Consider the following 21,206-nt stretch of genomic DNA (forward strand, 5'->3'; position numbering starts at 1 on the left):
CATCGAAGGTCTTGCCACCTCCTTCACCCATTAGGTCCCCAATATTCACAGAACCAGCAACTCTCCTCTTCTGTTATTCCCTTTGGTTGCCACTTACTCAACCAACCTCGAAAGCTTCTAACCTCTCTTCACTGTGTGAAGAGAGAAGTACCTCAATGGGCACAGGTGTTTTGGTACAAAGGGGCCTTTTATTCCGCCCTAGGGCAAGGGAAGTCCCAAATCTTGTGCCAGAGCTATCGGGGAAGTATCCAGTCATTCTTTTACAGCACTAACAAAACAAATTATTATCTTAATATCTCAACAAATCATCTTACCACATATGCACTGTCCCATGAAATCTTTACAACCACTCCATGGGTAATTCTCATTTTCCATCCTGAAGCTTGGATAAATTCAGAAACCTGTTTCCAAACAGCCATTAAGCAACTGTGTAGGAACTGTGAGCTACGTGCGTTGGACTCTGGAGCAACGAGCGTGGTATCATCACAGTTCCCATCAAAATACCTCGCTCTTGGTCATGTGTGAGTGGCAGTTACCAGACTCAACTTCAGAAACTTCACACAGAGGCGAGAAGTCTCTGTGTGTGCGCCTCGGATAGAGGGCTGGGGCTCCTTTAATCTTCACCACAGCCCTATCTCAATTTCACAGATGAGACCCTGAGGCTGAAGGTGGAAGTGCCTTGCCCATGGCCACAAAGCCAACAGCAGGTTTGCTGGGTCCCAATATGCTGTCCTTTCCATCATACCAAGCTGAAAGGGCCTGCGAGTGGCTCGGAGCCTCGCCCCCAGCCAAACCCCAAAGCAAAAGCACTTCAAATTACTCACCCTCCTAGGAAAATGCGCACATGCGCAGTATGCACCAGCGACTCCACCCGAGAGGCCTCCGAGGCCTACTCAGCGCACATGCGTCAGGCGGCTCCTCCCGTCCCCGCCCCTCACTCCTCGCCATTCCCGCCACTCCCCGCCCCTTTCCCGCCCGGATATCAGCCTAGTTTTGCCGGATGTTGTTGTGAGTCCGAGAGACACGTGAGGCGCTGCTACGTCATCAAAGGCACGCGCAGGAAACATGGCGGCGGCGGGGGTTGTGAGCGGGAAGGTAGGTAACGGCCCCGGGAAAAGTTCCTGTTTTTCTTCGGGATGGGGCTGTTTTTGCTGCTTGGAGCGCGGCCGGAGAGGGATGCGAGGGCCTTTCTGTATCAGGAACAGCCTGTGGAGGATGCAGGAGAAGATGACTAGGTGGTGTCCGCTGTTTTCTCGAGAATGCCGGCTCAGTCCGGGAATTAAGAGACCCGGCTCCTGCTCCAGGGCCAGCTAGGCCTCGGCGCTGTTCTGGTCTGCTGTGTCCCAGGGCGAGGGGCTTTTATTTGTATTGCCTTCTTAAGAGACAGGTGGTTGCCCCGTTCCTTTCTTTTTCTGGCTTGATTTTCTCGGACTGTAGCTCTTTCTGTCTGCTCTTCGGACTCCAGGATTTTTTCTCTTCCTAATCTAACTGGCCTCTGCCTTCCTCTGCTTCACTCTGGTGAAGGCATCTTTGTCCTCTTCGGGAAGAGCTGAAACACAGGTGCTTTGCAGCTGTGCACTTAGAAGAAGAGTGTATTGGATCCATTTTACCAGGTTCCCGAGTTGGTTGGTGATGGTGAACAGCAGGGCATGTTTCCCCTCAGGGAGCTGGAGATTTACAACATCGCACGCTTGTCTAGGAAGGCGTTAGTTACTGTATTTATTTCCTAGACAAATCTGTGATGTTCCCGTGGGAGACTCTGTGGTACCGTCTTACGGAGGTGGTCATTGACCCCCTCGTGATAGTTCGTTAGGAATTAGGATTAGGTGCGGAGGCTATTTTATCGCATAGTGCCTGTTCATGTTCCGAGGACACATCCTTAATGCCTGTTGGTTAGGACTGTCGTGGCATGCTACTGGAAGCATTTCCCGTTGCGCGAGTATTTCGAAAACAGTTGGGTCGGGTAGTGACTCATCTAACACCAAGGACTATTTACTTTTCGCAGATAGCTTTCTCTGTTCCTTGAGTTTCACTCATTTTCTTTATGGTGCCCTCTCCATCCCATTTTGAATTATTTGACAGCGTTTGTGCTTTAGTGTATGGACCACTAGCCAGAATAACACAGTACTGTTACTGTGAAGGGTGACCTTGGGAAATTGAGCAAGCATGAATTCTCCGTCCTTCATTTTCTTTATCCCCAGAATGGATGTGGTGCCAGTCATTATTTCTTGTATTGGAGTTGCTAAGATTACATGAAATAATAAAAGCTTTATAAAAAAAATTACATACTGAGTATTTTAAATGATGGGTTGGTCATCGTTTTCAGATTTTCACGGTCTTTGGTTGTCTTGTCAGTTTTGTCTTCAGGGTGGATGCTGATCTTCTGCTTGGCTCATTACATATTTTAAGGTTATCTTGTTTGAGTTTTTTATCTAGGACTTTCCAAGAAGGGATCCTTTCTGTTTGAACTACACTTCACTCTTTCAGGTGTGGATTGATTTTGATAGAACCCTTGAGATGAAGCAGAGTTGTAAAATATAAGACTTTTCCCACCCTTTCCTTCCAGCCATTGCCTTTCATAATCTGACTTATTAGTCTTTTATTTCTTAACTCTACTTCGTCACCTCATTTATTCTCACTCATTGCAGATTTATACCCATTCTCATCACTCCATTTAAATTATTTTTCCATGCCCAAAGCTGCCCTTCTCCCAAATAATTCTATGATGACCAGCAAAAGCCACTTATTCTTACCCCAGCAAGTTCAGATCTAGTTTAACGGCATCATCATTCACCTGGTTGCATGTGAAACAAACTTGGAGACGTCCATTTCTATAACAACATCTAAGCAATAACCAAGTCCTACCAGTTCTACCTTAAAGAGGTTTCTTAAATTTGCTGCATCCTCTTCATTCTCAGTGCTTAGTTCATTCAGGCATTTAGTCTTGAGCTCTTGGCTGATTTTTCTGCTTGTCTACAGTCTCTTTGCCCACTGTCCCCTCTACACAACCACTGGAGTTATTTCTAATGCACAAGTCTGATTGTTTCTTGCTTTAAAAAACAAACAAAAAATCTTAATTTTGTTATTGTCCCCATTGAAATAATACTCAAGGCTGGTTAACATGGCATAAAAAGCCATGTTGTCTTTCTGGCTTTATCTTATGCTTCCCTACTTCCCAGTCTTGTTTCTTTGGGACAGGGGAATAGCAAAGAACACACACACACACACACACACACACATATTTATGAAAGAGTGTGTATATGTGTGTATGTGTCTCTCTGTATTTATTTATTCCTCACCCCCCACCCCAAAGGTTCAGCTAAGACCTGTCTAATTTAGAAACCTAGGGCAGTGAATGTTAACCAAGACTCGTAAGACTCACATGTGGTACTTTTAAAAAATATAGGTGCTGGGCCACAACCCAACTCTGTTGAATTAGAACCTCTTGGTGTTGAGATCTGGGACGTAGAGTAACTTTTCTACTAAGTCTACTTTGCTTGCTTTGAACTTTGAATGTAGGAAGTGATGGGGGAAGGAAGTTAATCTCTGTCATATGGAGAAGCAGTGTAAGATAACAGTTAAGAGCTTGGACTCTGGAGCCAAACAAGTTTCAAAAACTAACTTCACACTTGCTAGTGACTTCAGTCAAATTATTTAACCTCTCTATGCTTCAGTTTCCTTATCTGTAATATGGGGATGATAATAGTACCTACTTTATGGGATTTTTAAGGTTAATAAGTAAATGTATTAGAACAAAGCCTGGCACGTAGTAGATACTGTGTAGGTGTTATTCATCATCTTAATTTCCCTGCAAGTCATTGGTTGGGTATGGCAGAATTTTAAAGGTTTAGAATATGGTTTTTGGTATGGGTGTGAACTTCATTTTTGAAATTACTTCAGTTCTAACTCTCAGTGTTATTTTAGGATTTGAAAAATACCTTGTTTCAGAAGTCACATAGTTTTGATGAATGAAAAATCATCACAGTACGGCAGTGGTTAAGGAGATGGAGTCTGATTGCTTGGGTTCAGAATCTAGCTCCACTGCTTTATAGCTGTGTTACTTTGGTCACATTTCTTAACTTTCTGTGCACCAGTTTTCTTATTTGTAAAATGGGGGCTAATAATTATTTTCCATCATGGAGTTGTAGAGGGGATTAAATGAGTTAATATTTGCAAAGCATTTAGAATAGTACCTGGCATCAGGTAAGTGCTTAAATTTTAGCTGCTATTATTACTATTATTAAGGAAGACCTTTCAGACAGTCTTAAAGTTGTAAGGTTATTATTGATTTGGAAATAGTTGAATGTTTATTTTTGCTGCCACTTTCTACAGAGAGATTAAGGCCGCTCACAAATATTAAAGCAATATAGTTATGTAAAATAAATTAGAGGGAAAAAACACAAAAGGAAAGTGAATAAGGGTAAGAAAGGTAAATGGAACTGGAAGTACGATTATTAAATAAACTGTATGCTTTAGTGGACTGCAGTTTTGCCAAAGAGGGGAACCTGATCAATAATAAGAATTACAGGATCTACAATAAAATAAAACCAGGAGCAAAACCCCAAAAAACTAGTTTCTGAAGATTAGATCCGAGGATAAAATCTTCTGTAGATTCTTAATACTATGTACTATAATGAATTTGGTTATATAGCATATTGTATCCTATGGTAAAAAAACCCCACATCCCTATAATGCCCATTAGTATGCTGATGGTTTTATACCAATGGCTAGCTAAGTAGTTCAGTAAATACAAGGTACCGATTTGATGTATTTAGGTCTCTGATGATTTGACTGAATTCAGGGGTAGGTTGTTGTCAACATGAGTGGATGGATTCAGTGTTTCATATATGTATATTTTTATTAGCTGAGCCTGTGAAAGTGGGTTTGAGTTTGATTATAAACCCTGATTAGTTCTTGGAGTTCAGCTATTCTTTGTTGCTATGTATATATAGAACCATATGTTTTAACAGTCAGCCAAATAGGGGGGAAAGATTGACATTCTGTTGTGAATATTTTTTTTTTCCTGGCTGTGATCTTTATTTCCCGTAGTTTTATTGAGAAATAATTGATGTACATCACTGTATAAGCTTAACACGTACAGCCTATTGGTTTGATTTATATATATTGTGAAATGATTATCACAGTAGGTTCAGCTAACGCTCATCTTCTCATATAGATCCTCCTGTGAATTTTTAAGGGAGAAATAGGGACACTGCCTGCAAAGGCTATCCTGCTTTAGGATAATTAATGGAATGAGTTGAATTAATGGAATGAGTTGACTTATTGCAGAGAAGGCGGGAGAAAAGAGATAGTCTGAAATAGGTTTTGGCCTTATACCCAGTGCCTCTGATGGTTGCAGTTTACTTTTATTCATTTATTCAACAAATATTTATTAAGCATCTGCTTTCTTCCAGGCACTGTTTTAGGCACTGGGGTTACATCAGATAGCCCCTTACCTTGGAGATTACAGACTTCAGTTCTTCAGAAGGAAAACATTCACTAAAAACCACTCCCTTGTTTAAATAAGAAAGTAAATACGAGTTTTAGGTCCTTGAAGTGGTGCTAATTTTAGTGAATGTTTGTTTTCTTGAGACTTGTAGACTGATCCTCATGAGGGCAGGGCCTGAAATGTTTTACCTGTGTCTGGCAGACATTCTGGCATATAGTAGGTATTCAGTGAAGAGAAAAGAGCAAGAAAGTAGAAAAAAATGAAGGGGGACTAGAGGAAGAGAGGTGTGTTCACTAATAGCACTCTTGGAGTTAAAAAGTCCTGTTTTAGTATATTTGCATTTCACTCTAGGTCTGTGTTTTTACTGTGACTGTGTTAGAATTTGGTTCTATTGAAAATAACTTGAAACAATTGGGAAATCACCTGTTATTTTTTCTTTGAGATTTTTTAATGGCATTTTTAGTAAGAATTTATTTTGTAGCTTAAATTTGGTCCCTTCCAGTTCCTTTTAGATATGCTTGTAGTCCTGTGAAACCCCTTGCTTAAGAAAGATTAATATTCTTAGTATCTAGCAGATTTTCCTGGAGTATTTTCTTAGACTAGATCTTGTAACATGGTAGTAACCTTCCTCGTGTAGGATACAATATGAGTATGTCTTCTTTATTTTTCTAGCATTCTATAACAAACATTTCAGTACCTTCTGTGTGCTGAGTTCTTTATTCTCGACACAGCACAGTAGTCTGCAACAAGTCATTTCAATTTGTGATTTAATAAAAACATGACTTTTTGGGGAAGAATTCAAATATTGTTTGCTTTGATGGGACATAATGAAAAATGCTGCTGAGACTAAATGAAAAATTGTAACCCAGCCTTTTAATTTTCACTTTTTGGTGGAAGGAAATCCTTGTGAAATCTATTTACTGTTTCTTGTGCAATCTATGGTGTGTCTGTAGTCGTTGGTATAAGAGAAGTCATTCATTTAATCCTTGTTATACCTTCCATACTGCCCTCCTGTCTGACATTGTTTGGCACACTGATGCCCATAAGATGCAGTAACAGTTCTGCTGCCTGCCCTTTATTGAGAATTGTACCATCCTCAGTATCTCAATATTTCTCTGTCTTCAGTCTCAAAATTTGTGTGGTTTGTTACCCTTAAAACCACCTGTGTTCTGCATTTCTTTGAGTTACACAGTCATTACTGATTAACGCACCCCAAATAAAACTCATTGTTTACTTTCTTCCTTCTGTATTCTGTCTCTCAGTGAATAACCGCATACAGTTTTGTCCTTGACTCCTTTCCCTTCATCTCCCACATCTAATCAGTCACAAAGTCCTATCATTTTGACCTTCTAAATATTATAAGCCATCTCCCTTTCTTCATCCCTCTGCCACTGCCTTGGTTCAAGCAACCATGGATCGCTTCCTCCCTGGATTACTGCAGCTGTTCATTCTTGGCTCTGCAGCCGGTGTGTTGGCTTAGAAAAGGCAGGTCTGACATACCATTCCCGTGCTAGAACTTTCTAATGACTTTCTAGTGACAAATAATTGTCTTCAGAGTAAATTCCAAACTCCCGAATTCCTGAGCATGCTTAAAAACCCGGTGTGATCTGATCTGGTCTCTACTCTTGTCTCTAAACTCTTAGTGCTGTCTGATCTGGGTTGCAGCCATGCACTGAACTACTGCTCTCTGTATAGAACATACAGCTTCTTCCAAGAACATATGCCCTCTTCTAGTTAAAATTGCCATTCTTCAGGTCTCAGGCTGTGTGTCACTCTAGTTAAAGCCTTCCTGATTTCTCATCCTGCCTGAGCCCCTTACATCTAGGTTAGCTATAATTTATTAGGGTCTACTGTGGCAGCCTGTTCAACCTCCGTCATATGTTGTAATTGTCTGTTTTCTTGTCCTAATCCCCAATTAGATTGCTTTGAAGGCAGTGACTGAGTCTTATTTATTTATACCTAGAAGCTTACTCTGTGCCTGGCACATTGTAGGCATTCACTGTACATCTATTGAAGAAATAACTGAAATTGACATCTCATACAGGATCCTGTGCATACTTCTATCACACTCTTCTGTGACCATTGATTTACATGATGTTACTAGTTTAGTTAGACACTTTTTACGATGTGTGTTTTTCCACCAGCACCTTTTACTCCCCACATCTAGTTGGTGCTTAATAAATGTGTATGAGTAAAGAAACTTCTAAATCAGATTAGGTGGAATGGGGGTGATTGGAAGTGTTTGGACGAGCTATTACTTGTGTTCTTTTGAAGGACTTCATAGAAGTTGTTTGCAGAGAGAAGGTATAAAAGCGTGTTCTAGTAGAAGGAACAGAATGCACACACACAAAAAGGCACAAGGTTTTGAGGGAACAGGTGAGTTCAGAGGAGCCCAAGACAGGAAGTATTGGGGAGTGTCAGATGTTGCATAGCTGTAGATGTAAAGTGTGGTGTCAGAAGGATTTTAAGCTCAGGTGTGGTATGGTCAGATGTACATTTTATTAAGATCATTTTTGGCAGTGGTTATACATTTTACAGTTTACACAGATTATTGGAAGGTGATTAGATTGGGGAAGAGAGACCAGAATGTTATTTTAGTAACCCAGGCTAGACATGATGAGGGGTCAGTGTCAGAGAAGATTTGAGGGATTTAGGAGGTAGGATGGGTATGGTGAAAGAGGCATTTAGGATACTGCTTGGATGGAATGTTTTAGACAGAGTTGGGAATATCAGAAGAGCAGATTTAGGATAAAACATACTGAGTATAAGATGCCTGTGGATTATTCAAGTGGACATATCAAGTGGCTGCTTAGATGTTTGGGTGTAGAACTCATTAGAGTTTCAGGGCTTACACTGGCGTTTCCTGGTGATACTGTCTCTAACCCAAAGTTTAAATTATTTATATGCTGAATGATTTCAAAGAAACTGAATTTTTGTAACTTTCTTGTTGTTAAATTTAGCTTATAAAATTCACAGTTCCTAAAGTTCAAGACTGTATGTTGTGTATGGTAGGTGTTGGGTTTCCAGGTTTGGACAGAGATTTAGGGCAAGAATTTTATCCCTAAGCCTAAGAGTAAATTTCAAATATTTGGGTTGAATGTTTTCATTTATCTTTAGTTTTTGAAAATATTATAATAATTATAACACAAATAAAAATCCAATCCCACTTAAGTGTAGTAGCAATATAAAAAATTATCTGCTACTATATTGTGCAACTTCATTCTAACTTTTGCTAAATTAGAGGTCAGTAAGTTTATTCTAAAACATTTGCTGTGGTCCCCAGAGCACCTTTAATGAGTTATGTCGGACATGGTTCCTTTGGGAAAAAAAAATCTGCATTTTCTATTGCCATCAGCAGGCTGTCATTGGAAGTTTTATAAATATAATTACCAGCTTATGCATCTTAGCAAATATTTAAGAATAAAGGAGAACTTGAAGGGCCTGAGACAATTTTATTCCAAATGGAGAACTTTTTTCCTTTCTTTAGTACCTTTACACATTGTTCTTTTTTTTCCTCCCAAGAGGGTGGGGAGCAGTTTAGAATATTCTAGCTTGTGTAAAGATTTTATCCTTTTTATAACATTGCCAGATACATACACGCAAGGAACTTTATCTTGTTTATTTTTCTGTTCTCCATGGTGTCTGTCACATAATAAGTGCCTAATAAAAGTTTGTCAACTCAAGTTTAGATAATTAGTTTAGCACCACCAAGTGGCAAGTGTTTGAATGTCCTTGATAGTTTTTGCTCCCTATGGACACTTAATCCACAATGAAAAACAGATAGGGTGTGATTTTTAAATTTTTTTGAGGCAGGATCAACTTCTTTTTCTTTTTTCTTTCTTTTATGCTTTTTTTTAAAGTAAAATATCTTTACTTAACGTATTTACTTTTATACAGGGTTTTGCAGTTTAAAAAAATAGACTTTTCCTGTAAGTTATTTTTTATACAGCTTTATTGAGGTGCCACTTGACAAACAGTAAGTTGCACATAGCATGTATAATGTGCTAACTTTTGATGTATGTATACACTATGGACCCATCAACAGAATCAAGATAATGACATGTCTACCACTCAGAGTTTCCTCCTGACTTGTTGTAATCTATCACTACCTTCATCCTGTCCACAGACAAACACTGAGCTGCTTTTTGTCACTATAGATTAGTTTGCATTTTCTACAACTTTATATAAATGAAATTATATGGTATGTACTCTGTTTTTGGTCTGACTTTCTTCATTCAGCATAATTATTTTGAGGTTCATTCATGTTGCTGCATGTAACATTAGTTAATTCCTTTTTATTGACACGTAGTATCCTGTTGTATGGGTATACCACGATTTGCTTATCTATTCACCCATTGATAGACATTTGGGTTTTTTCCACTTTTGGCTGTTACAGATACAGGTGTTGTGAACATTGATGTATAAGTCTTTGTATGAGTATGTGCTTTCTCTTTTCTTGGGCAAATATCTAGGAGTAGAATAGCTGGATTGTAATGTTAGTTTCATGTTTAGCATTTTAAGAAACTGCCAAACTATTTTCCAAAGTAGATGTACCATTTTACATTCCCACTGGTGGTGTATGAAAGTTCCAGTTGCTCCACATCTTTGTCAGCATTTGGCATGTTGAGGACTTCCCTGGTGGTCCAGTGGTTAAGACTCAGTGCTTCCACTGCAGGGGGTGTGGGTTCGATCCCTGGTTGGGGAACTAAGATACTGTATGCCACATGGTGCCCCCCCCCAAAAAAAAAACATTTGGCACGTTGGTTTTTAAAATTGGCTTCAATTTGCAGTTCCCTAATGACTTATGATGTTGAGCATCTTTTCATGTGATTTTATGTCATCCCTATACTTTCTTTGGTGAAGTGTCTGTTCATACCTTTTGCCCACTTTATTTTATTGAATAAATTGTTTTCTTCATTTTCTTGTCACTGAGTTTTGAGAGTTCTTTTTATCTTCTGGATACAAGTCCTTTATTACATATACAGTATGATTTGCAAATGTATTTTCTCTGCCTGAGCCTTGCCTGAGCCTAAATTCACTTAGTTTTAGTAGTTTTTTTGTAGATTGCAATGGCTTTTCTACATAGACAGTGATGTCATTTGTAAGTAAGTTGTTTTACTTGTTCTTTTCTAATCTAGATGCCATTTATTTCTTCTTTTTTGTAGTGTCTGAAACCTCAGGTGAAGTGTTGAATAAGAGTGGTAAGGGTGGACATACTTTGTTCCTGATCTTAGGAGAAAGCATTCAGTCTTTTAAGTATATGATGTCAGCTGTACTCAGTGTTTCATAGTTGTTGTTTATTAAGCTGAAGAAGTTTCCCTTCTATGCCTGATTTGCTGAGAGTGTTTGTCTGAGATAGATGTTGGATTTTGTTGGATGCCTTTTCTGCATCTTTTGAGATGATTTATATGGTTTTTCTTTTTAAAATTTTTTATTGTGGTGAATTATAGTGATTGATTTTTTAATATTAAACCAACCCTAAGAGTAAACCCCACTTGGTCATGAAGTATTTTCCTTTTTACATATCGTTGGATTCAATTTTTATTTAAAATTTTTGTATCTAAGTTCATGTGAGATATTGGTCTATAGTTTTATTTTCTTGTTTTTGTCTGATTTTAGTGTCAGGGTAGTGCTGGGCTCCTAGAATGAGTTGGGAAGTATTCCTCCTCTTCATTTTCCTGAGTTTGTATAGGATTGTATTACTTCTTTCTTAAATATTTGGCAGAGCTTACTAGTAAAACCATTTGGGCCTGGAATTTTCTCTGTGGGAAGGTTTTTAACTAAAAATTCAGGGAATTCCCTGGCGGTCCAGTGGTTAGGACTCCGTGCTCTCACAGCCAAGGGCCCAGGTTTGGTCCCTGGTCGTGGAACTAAAATCCCACAAAACCTCGCGGTGCGGCCAAAAAAAAAAGTACAGCAGAAACTAACACAACATTGTAAATCAACTGTACTCCAATAAAAATTAATTAAAAAAATTGAATTTCCTTAATTTATACTGGGCTACTCAGGTTATCTTTTTCATCTGTGAGTGTTGGTAGCTGTGTCTCTTAAGGAATTTATTTGTTTTGTCTAAGTTGTCAATTTTTAAAAATAAACTTATGTATGTATGTATGTATGTATGTATGGCTGCGTTGGGTCTTTGTTGCTGAGTGTGGGCTTTCTCTAGTTGCAGCGAGCAGTGGTTACTCTTTTGTTGCAGTGTGTGGGCTCCTCATTGCAGTGGCTTCTCTTGTTGTGGAGTATGGGCTCTAGGCGTGCCGGCTTCAGTAGTTGTGGCTTGTGGGCTCAGTAGTTGTGGCTCGCGGGCTCTAGAGCACGGGCTCAGTAGTTGTGGCTCGCGGGCTCTAGAGCACAGGCTCAGTAGTTGTGGCACACAGGCTTAGTTGCTCCGTGGCATGTGGGATCCTCCCGGACCAGGGCTCAAACCTGTGTCCCCTGCATTGACAGGCGGATTCTTAACCACTGCGCCACCAAGGAAGTCCGAAGTTGTCAGTTTTATTAGTCTAAATTGTTCATAAATTTCTTAGTATCTTTTTTGTGTACATTTGTAGTGATGTTAAAGTTCTAATTCCTAATATTGGTAATTTGTGTCTCTTGTTTTTTCCTCATCTGTCTGGCTAGAGTTTTACCAGTTTTATTCTCAAAGAACTAACTTTCAGTTTCATTAATCTCTTCCCACCCCCCACCCCCCATTTTTCTTTTTTCTATTTTATTGATTTCTACTCTTTTTCTTTCTGCTTACTTTGGGTTTAACTTGCATTTCTTTTTCTAGTTTCTTAAGGTAGATGCTCAGGTCATTAATTTGAGGCCTTTTTTCTTTTCTAATAAAGGCATGTAATACCATGTTTCCCAGTAAGCACTGTTTCAGTGGCCCTACGCAGATTTTAATACGATGTGTTTGCATTTTCATTGAGTTCAAATGCTTTCTAATTTCCCTTTGATTTCTTCTTGACCCTTGGGTTATTTATAAGTATGTTATTAATTTCCAGATATGTGAGAATGTTCCGAAGATATTTCTATTACTGATTTATAACTTACTTTCGTTGTGGTCACAGAATATACTTGAATTCTTTTAAGTTTATTGAGATTTGTTTTATGGCCCAAGTTTTGATCTGTCTTGGCAAATGTTTTGTGTACATTTGAAAGAATGTGTATTCTGCTGTTGTTGGGTGGAATGTTTTGAGTGTAAATTAGGTCCAGTTGGTTGATGGTGTTATCACGTCTTCTGTGTTATTACTGATTTTCTGTATTGTTGAATCAGTTATTGAGAGAGGGGTTTGAAATCTCTGACTGTAATTGTGGACTTGTTTATTTTTTCTTGCAATTCTATCACTTTATGCTTCATGTTTTTTGAAGGTCTGGTATTAGGTGCATAAACATGTAGGATTGTTAGGTCATCTTGAGGCACTGACCATTTTATCACTATGAAAATATTTTTCTACCTGGTAACATTTCTTTTGCTCTGAAATTTATTTTTGTCTGATATTAATATAGCCATTCTAGCTTCTGATTAGTGTTGGCATATCTTTTCATCTTTTAATTTTTAACCTATTTGTGTCTTTTATATTTAAAATACTTTTCTTGTAGGTAGCATAGATTTTGGGCTTTTCTATTCAGTCTGATAATCTCTTTTTAGTTGGAGTCTTTAGGTGATTTATATTTAATGTGATTACTGATATGGTTAAGTTTAAGTCTGTCATCTTGCTATTTGTTTTTTATTTGTCCCATCTCTCTTTTGTTCCATTTTCTTTTTTTGTCTTCTTTGTGATTAGTCCAGTAGTTTTCATTATTCTGTGTTTATTTTTTATTTCCTTTGTTGACTAATTCACTATAACTCTGCTATTTCAGTGATTGCTTTAGGGCTTACAGAGTACATCTTTAGCTTATGATATTTACATTCAAAAGTTGTTATACTACTTTACATAAGGTATAAGAACCTAGAACAGTATACTGTCACTTCTGTTCTCCTGGCTTTTGTGCTATTTTTGTTATTTTACTTTTGCATATATTACAAACCCCACAAAAACATGTAATCATTTATCTGCTTGTTTATGCTTTAATGAAGGCGATTTGATTAACAAGAAAAATATATTTATCCACATAGTTACGCTTTTCGGTGGCATTCATTTCTGTATGTAGATCCAGATTTCCTTCTAGTGTAATTTATTCTGCCTGAAAGACTTACTTTAACATTTTTTGTAGTGTAGGTCTGATAGTGATGAATTTTTTTAGCTTTTATATGTCTAAAAAAGTCTTTATTTTACCTTCTTTTTTGAATATATTTTCTTTGGGTATAGAATTGTAGGTGAACAGTATTTTTGTTTTGTTTTGTTTTCATTACTTTAAAGATGTTGCTCCAAAGAGGAAGGAGGAAACTTTGGGAGGTGATGGATATGTTTGTGGCTTGATGGTGATAGTTTCATAAGTGTATACTTATTGTCAACTTATCAAGTTATATATATTAAATATGTGTAGCTTCTTATATGTCAATCATACCTCAATAAAGTGGAAAAAAAAAGTATTGCTCCAATGTTTTCAGTCTCCATTGTTTCTAAAAAGGAATCTGCTGTAATCATTATATTTAATGTTTATTCCTCTGGCTGATTTTCAGATTTTCTGTGTATTACTGATTTTGCATAATTTGATTACAGTGTGCCTGTATCTAGTTTTCTTTGTGATTCTTGCTTTCATTTTGGAGTTCATTGGTTCGTTGGTATTTATATCTATGGGTTTATAGTATTAATCAAATTTGGAAAAACTTCTGCAATTATTTTTTCAAAAAAGATTTTTTTTTTCTGTTTCTTTTTTCCATCAACTCTTTCAGGTACTTCAGTTATACATATACTAGACCACTTGAAATTTCCTTGCAGCTCATTGATGCTTTGTTAAATTTTTTCTCAGTCCCTTTCCCCCCTTTTTGTATTTTGTTTTATATAGTTTTTATTGCTGTAATTTCAAGTTCACTATTCCTCTGCAATGTCTAATCTGTCATCCAATTCAGTGTATATTTCATCTCAGACATTGTAGTTTTCATCTCTAGAAGTTCAGTTTGGATTTTTTTAATGTTTTTGATGTCTTCTCTTAGCAAGTTCTAACTTTAGTGTCCTGAACATATGGAATTCAGTTATAGTAATGTTTTAATGTCTTTCTCTATTAATTTTATTATTTATGTCACTTTGGGTCATATTTAATTGGGTGATTTTCCTCGTCATATGAGTCATATTTTTCTGATTGTTAGCATGTCTGTTAGGTTTGTTTTTGTTTTTGTTTTTAAGCCAGATGTCAGATATTGTGAATTTTATCTTTTCAGGTGCTAGATATTTCTGTATTCCTATAAAATGTTCTTGAGTTTTATCCTATAAGGCACTTATGTGGAAACAATTTGATACTTTTGGGTCTTGCTTTTAAACTTTGTTAGATGGGATCAACACAGCATTTATTTATTTATGTGTCTATGTTTTGATTGGCATATAGTTGATTTACAAAGTTGTATTAGTTTATGGTGTACAGCAAAGTGATTCAGTTAATGTGTATGTGTGTGTGTGTGTGTATATATATGTATGTATATATATATATATATATATGTATGTATGTATGTATGTATGTATTTTTTCTTTCTCACATTCTTTTCCATTATGGTTTATTACAAGATATTGAATATAGTTCCCTGTGCTCTGCAGTAGGATCTTGTTTATCAGCACAGCATTTGATGTGAAACTAATTTTGCCCCGCTGCTGAGGTAAGACAATTCTGAGTACTCTACCTAGTGCTCTGTGAATTATGAGGTTTCCCACACCGATGGGAACAGCTCTGTGTAAGCTGCAGATTGTTTCTTCTAATAATTTCAGGTGGTTTTCCTCTGGCCTTAAGTAGTTTACTGACGCGCGTGCATTGATCAGTACTCTGCTGAATACTCGGGGATGTCTGCAGATCTCTTGAGTTCTATCTGTGTACTTTTCTCTTTCTGGTATTCTGTCTTGGCCTTGCCCAGTTCCCAGCTCTGTGTCCTCAACTCAGGGAGACCACTGGGCATCTTCTGGGTTTTCTCTCCTTTGTCACAGCTGGGAACTCTCTCAAGACAATAAGCTAGGGCAATAGTATGACTTAGCTCATTTGTTTCCTTTCACTCAGCAGTCACTGTCCTTCATTACCTGATGAAAACCATTGTTTCATAGATTTGGCCTTTTTATTTTCCTTGAGGGAGGGTAAATCCAGTCTCTTGTTACTCCATCTTGGCTGGAAGCGTTAGCTGTTACAGGGTTTTTTTCCGCTCTTTTTTTTTTTTTTCTTTTCCCTTGGCCGCACTGCACTGTGCTGGATCTTAGTTCCCTGACTAGGGATCGAACCAGTGTCCCCTGCAGTGGAAGCACAGAGTCTTAACCACTGGACCGCCAGGGAAGTCCCTTTTCCTCTGTTTTTGGTGGGATTCTTGGCTGGAAGTGTAAGCTGTTACAGGGTTTTTTTCCTCTCCAGTTTTGGCGGGATTCATACCTATCTCTTCTATATGCATCTTCCACCCCCCCGCCTTCAAGATCAGGCTGACTGTTTTACTTTGTTCCAAATTTGTTTCCTTAGTTGTTACAAACTTTGAGATGGTCTTTTTTCCTCCAGAGTTTTTGTTAATAAATATTTCTTTCTCGTTGGTCTGTATTCTCTTCTGTACCTTCTGAGAGGTGATATAGTTAGCAAGACATTCAAGAATTTTATCAAATGCTAAGTATTTAGAGAATTCCAATAGATATTTGGGTAGCTGAAGGTAATCATCACATTTATAGAATAGGTTATACCAGTTTGTAATTTATATTAAAGTTTCTTTTTTCCCTGTTCCATTGGTAGTCTCTACAACAATAGCATTCCTTCCCCTGTCCCTGCCACCACCCCCCCACCACCAATTTTTTTTTTGGGGGGGGGCGGCAGAGACACTTAATAATAGGTTGTGCTTTTCCCTCAAATCTTCTACTTGATCTATTCTTCTTCTCTTTCTTCTCCTTAAGACCTGTCCTTCCATTGTTGAATTCATGTCATGATTTCCATCTGACAGTATCCCTCTATTATTCTTGAGATATGGTTTAAATTCTGTTTAAGACTTCACATTTTGTGTTTATCACCAGTAACTTTTAGCATTTTGGTTGTGAAACAAAACTTACATACAGAAAATCACACTTACATAACTTAATGACTCATAAGGCAAACGTCCTTGTAACCACCACGGTGGTCAAGAAATAGACCTTTGCAGGTACCCCTGTTCCCCTAAGTAACTACTATCCTAACTTTTATAGTACTTACTTTCTTGCATTTCTTTATTACTATTAGCATTTTTTTAAACACTGCTCTCCTGGGTTTTTTTTGTCCTCCTTCTCTGTCCTCCACTTAGTATTACTAGGTACTTCTTCCAGTTTTGTTTTTCTCAGTCAGTTGCACCTTTGTCTTTCATAGTATTTGATATCTTATTTTTCCTTGAATCACGTTTGAATTTAAATTCCTTGTATCAAACATAGTACTTCTTTATTTCAAAAGATTGGACATACAGGAATCATCAAAAACAAAACAAAACAAAAAACACACCAAACCACCCAAATCCTGATTTTTGACAACAACTATATGTCCTGTTGTGTACAGTTTTCATACTCAGCTTTCTCTGCCATATGAACGGGAAGATAAAATGAAAACACCATTTTTGTTTCCATTAGAGATATACTCCAGATATGTTTTTGCCATGTAATTTGTTCCCTTATAAAGTATCACAAATTAATAAGTTGTTAGGGTTGGAGAATTTGACATAGACTTTTAGTAATATCTCGGGTATATATGCTAGAGAATTGATTAGACTGTTTTATTTTTACATTTAGTGCCTTTGTATCCCTAAGGTAACAATCATGGGAAGTCTTCACTGCCTATACATTGTCTTGCTATTCAGGATGTTTGGTGCTGATAACTCACAGAGTCTGGATTGTTTGCAAAAGGAGTCTCAAACAAGTTGTACATCTCTAGTGGTGCAGACTTTCATTTCAGTCTTTTTCTTCTCATAGCTTTCCATTTGCCAGCTTCCTGACATTAGTTTTCATTACCCTTGACCTCCTTGGAATATAATTTTCTTCTTCTCTGTCTTTCTGACTTACATATTATTTTCCTGTTATGCCTATGAACTCTTCGTCTCCCCTCAAATCTTAGGTAGTGGAAAGAAAGAGGCATTACTGATGCCCTTTCTTTGCTTCCTGTAGCACAGAGGACCTACTCATGTGGCTAATTGGTGACTGCTTTAGATTGGAATATGAGCACATAGGATACTGGAACAATGTTGTCAGTTCCACATATGCTAAGCCTTAACTTGATGGCCTTTTACATTATGTACTGTTTGGACAAATAAAACTTATCAGAGCAGACTTGAGTCTGAACCCCAAAGTAATGGGAGAACCTTGATCAAATCACTTAACTTCCTTGCATTTTTTCCCTCAATTACAAAGTGGGAATGATATCACATATCTAATTGAGTTGTGAGGATCAAATGTGATACTGTAGAAATGCTTTGTAGAGTAATGCATTATAGAAATATTACACAGCCAGTAATAACATTTGAACCTTTCTTTTTATTTTGCATTAGAGATTATGAACAAAACCAGAGTAAGGAAATTGGAAGCCTGTTTTACTGAAAGTATTATCTTAGATGAAATTCCTGATATCATAACTGTTCTCTGTAGCAAAATAATTTTTCATTTCAGACAAGCTTGGAGATAGCTTTTCAAGTATTAATCGTTACCATTGATAAATGTGAGAAGCAGAATGTCCTGTGGAAGAATGGTACTGCTTAGGAATCAATTCACTGTAGAGTTTAATGAAGAAATATTATCTTCATGCTATTGTTATAAGATCAAATTCTTTTTTTTTTTTTTTTTTTTTGGCCTGTGGGAATAGGGATCAAACCCGGGCTCTGGCGGTGAAAGTGTGGAGTCCTAACCACTGGACTGCCAAGGAATTCCCTGAGATCAAATTTTTAGTTGGACTTCTGTTTCTATATTTTGAGCTGTTTCAAGTAGTTGATACAATTGTATTTTATTATATACATGTATCCACAGACTGTGGTGATGAACATATATATGCTATGAATAAAAAAATAAGTAAAATCATTCCTTATAATATTAAAATGAATTATTCAAACCAAGGTGCTATAAAAGGGACTAAGCTTTTTCTGTGGAATGTTTAGGAGTTCAGATGGGGGAGAAATTAAGGATTTTTGTTGAAAGGCCAAATTGTTAAATAGTTAGCTGCTGTATTGATTTATAAATTAAAGGCATTTAAAAATTGTTTTTAGGGAATTCCCTGGTGGTCCAGCGGTTAGGACACCTCGCTTTCACTGCCAAAGGCCCGGGTTCAGTCCCCGGTTGGGGAACTGAGATCCTGCAAGCTGCGTGGTGCAGCCTAAAAAAAAAAAATTGTTTTTAGTCCTTGAAGCAGCATTATTTTGTACGTCTAAGCAATTTCAGAAACCACTTTCCTCTAGGGAAGACATGTAGAATTTTTCTGGTAGTTTCTTGAGACAGTTGAGATTTAAGGGTGAAGATGCCAGGAAATATGAAATCCACTCCTTCCTTTGATGTAAAGTCACTGAACAAGTCTGTGTCTCAGTTTATTTTTCTGTAAAATGGAGATAGAGGTAATAAGATCTATTCTGACTCATTCAGTTTGGCTGTGAGGATTTAATGAGATCAGAGTGCTTTGAAAACAAAGTGCTATTCAGTTAAAATTTATTATTAAGTTATCTTATATTTGAAATAGATTATGTACTAATGCAGCTAGTGTGTGTGTGTGTGTGTGTGTGTGTGTGTGTACCTGTGTGCCTTTAAGTCTTATAAGACTTCATAAGGTTTAGTAGCACATGAAGATAAATTTACAGATTTTATTTCTTCTGCAGAATTAATTTGTATTGAGCGTGTAATATCTCAAGTGTGTAATATTGTAAGAGCGTGTAATATCACGCTCTTCAAATCAAAAAGCTGAACATGACTGCTTTCTAAAGACAGTACAAGTGTGGGTTTGGGATTGTGAAGTTTTGGGCATGTAATTTTTCCCTCAAAAAGTGCTAAAAAGTTAAGAACACAGAACGTGAGATGAGAGCAGTTTTGACTTTTCCTGAGGTACCTGGTACTTTAATACTTTTTAAGATATTTTCCCACCTAAATTACTTTGGAAACTCAACTTTTTCTTAAATGAAAAAGAGAATAAGGCAACACTTCAATAACATATGTATGGGGAAGGAAGAGCTGCTTAATGTGCTTCAGTTAAGTGAAGTGTTTCGTTTTCTTTAGGGTTCATTTATTTCATAAAGGCTCCGGAATCTCTTTAGTATTCATAGTACCACAGAATCTTAGATTGTACTATTAATGATACCAAGCTTTTCTTGGCAAATGAGTGTCCCTTTTTCAGCTATAGAGTTCTTGATTGATAGCTGAGTATTAGGTGAAAATATGCTAAAGTGAAGTTTCTGGATATCTTTTGTCAAAAAAGCTTGAGATTTTAAGGGATTTTTTTTTTCGCATAGCCTTTTCATACTTCTGTTTTGTGGTCCGTTTTATACATTGATAAACGAAAGTCCAGAAAGGTTATAGTTTATACTTCTGGAATTCCCTCTTTTTACTTTACTCATTAAAATTAATTTTTAATTACTGAAGCAATATATAACTATATATTTGTACTTTGAAATTTTCAAATAAGTTCAGCATTAACATAGAAAGTTACATTTCCTCTTTCAACCTTTCCCCATCCCATTGTCTTTTTCGGAAGTAACCTTTGTTAACATTAAAGTGTGTCCTTCCAGAGCTTGTTCTCTGTATTTTACACAGATATAGAGAAACTTTTAAAAGTATAAATGTCATCATATTATGTATAATTGGACCATGTATGTCTGTCTGTTTAATCTACCTCTTAACTCTGAATAGTATTCTCCATAGAATGAATATCGCAGAATATATTTTAGAATTTTCCTCTTTGTGGTCATTTAGATTCATACCTTCCTTTTCCTCCTTTCCTACTCTGCCACCCACCATGTTATAAATAATACTATTGTGAATATTCTTATGCATATCTTTGTGCACATGTATGAATAAATCTGATTTTTCATTTCTATACAAACAGTATAGAGTTGTTTCTCACCACTCCCCAACTCATACTGCCCCCAGTCTTTGCCTTCTGCTTAATGCTAGTCTTGTGTTTAACAACTATTTCATTGAAGGCCATCTTGGGTTTTTGAGACCAAAACTTCTCTGGTGATCTTGATTACTGGAAGGACTCTTTCTTGACATGATGTAAGTCTGTATTACAAGTGATTAACATAACAGGAGAGGCAGTAAAAGTAATGTGGGAGCTTTGTAGTGCAGTGGCTAAGAGAACAGTTCTCTGGTGTCAGACTGCCTGGGTTTCAAACTCCACACCACTCCTTAACCACCCCTTACTATTTGTATCATCAATCTTAGGCAAGTTATTTAACTTCTCTTTCAGTTTTCTTGTTCACACAGATGGGCTCCTCATCCTAATGATGTAGTTATAATGATATAGTTATAAAACCTATGGTCTCGGGTTATTGTAAGGATTAAGCTATAACGTGGAATTCTTAGTGCATAAATGTTCCACAAATGTCAACTGGGGGGCGATAGTGATGGCCTGTGTTGCTTGTCCTGCGTTCTTGGTCCCCATGCTATTCCGAATAGAGATGTGATTGTATTAATAAAAGGTTTACATAAATAGAAAGTACACTGTATTCCAA

The 21,206-nt window shown here is 37.1% G+C and overlaps 1 protein-coding gene across 5 annotated transcripts in view; it reads left to right on the forward strand.

The window, feature by feature from the left end:
• The first annotated feature begins 1,022 nt into the window (after nt 1-1,022).
• Nucleotides 1,023-21,206, forward strand: part of TBC1D15 (TBC1 domain family member 15) — a 72,641-nt gene continuing 52,457 nt past the window's right edge. For all 5 annotated transcript variants that reach the window (XM_036865467.1, XM_036865469.1, XM_036865471.1 and 2 more), the window contains exon 1: nt 1,023-1,095. In XM_036865467.1, the coding sequence (XP_036721362.1) occupies nt 1,066-1,095 (30 nt within the window). In that variant the 5' untranslated portion in view covers nt 1,023-1,065. The remainder of the gene's footprint in view (nt 1,096-21,206) is intronic.

The sequence above is a fragment of the Balaenoptera musculus genome, chromosome 10, assembly GCF_009873245.2.
Source record: "Balaenoptera musculus isolate JJ_BM4_2016_0621 chromosome 10, mBalMus1.pri.v3, whole genome shotgun sequence".
Taxonomy (NCBI): domain Eukaryota; kingdom Metazoa; phylum Chordata; class Mammalia; order Artiodactyla; family Balaenopteridae; genus Balaenoptera; species Balaenoptera musculus.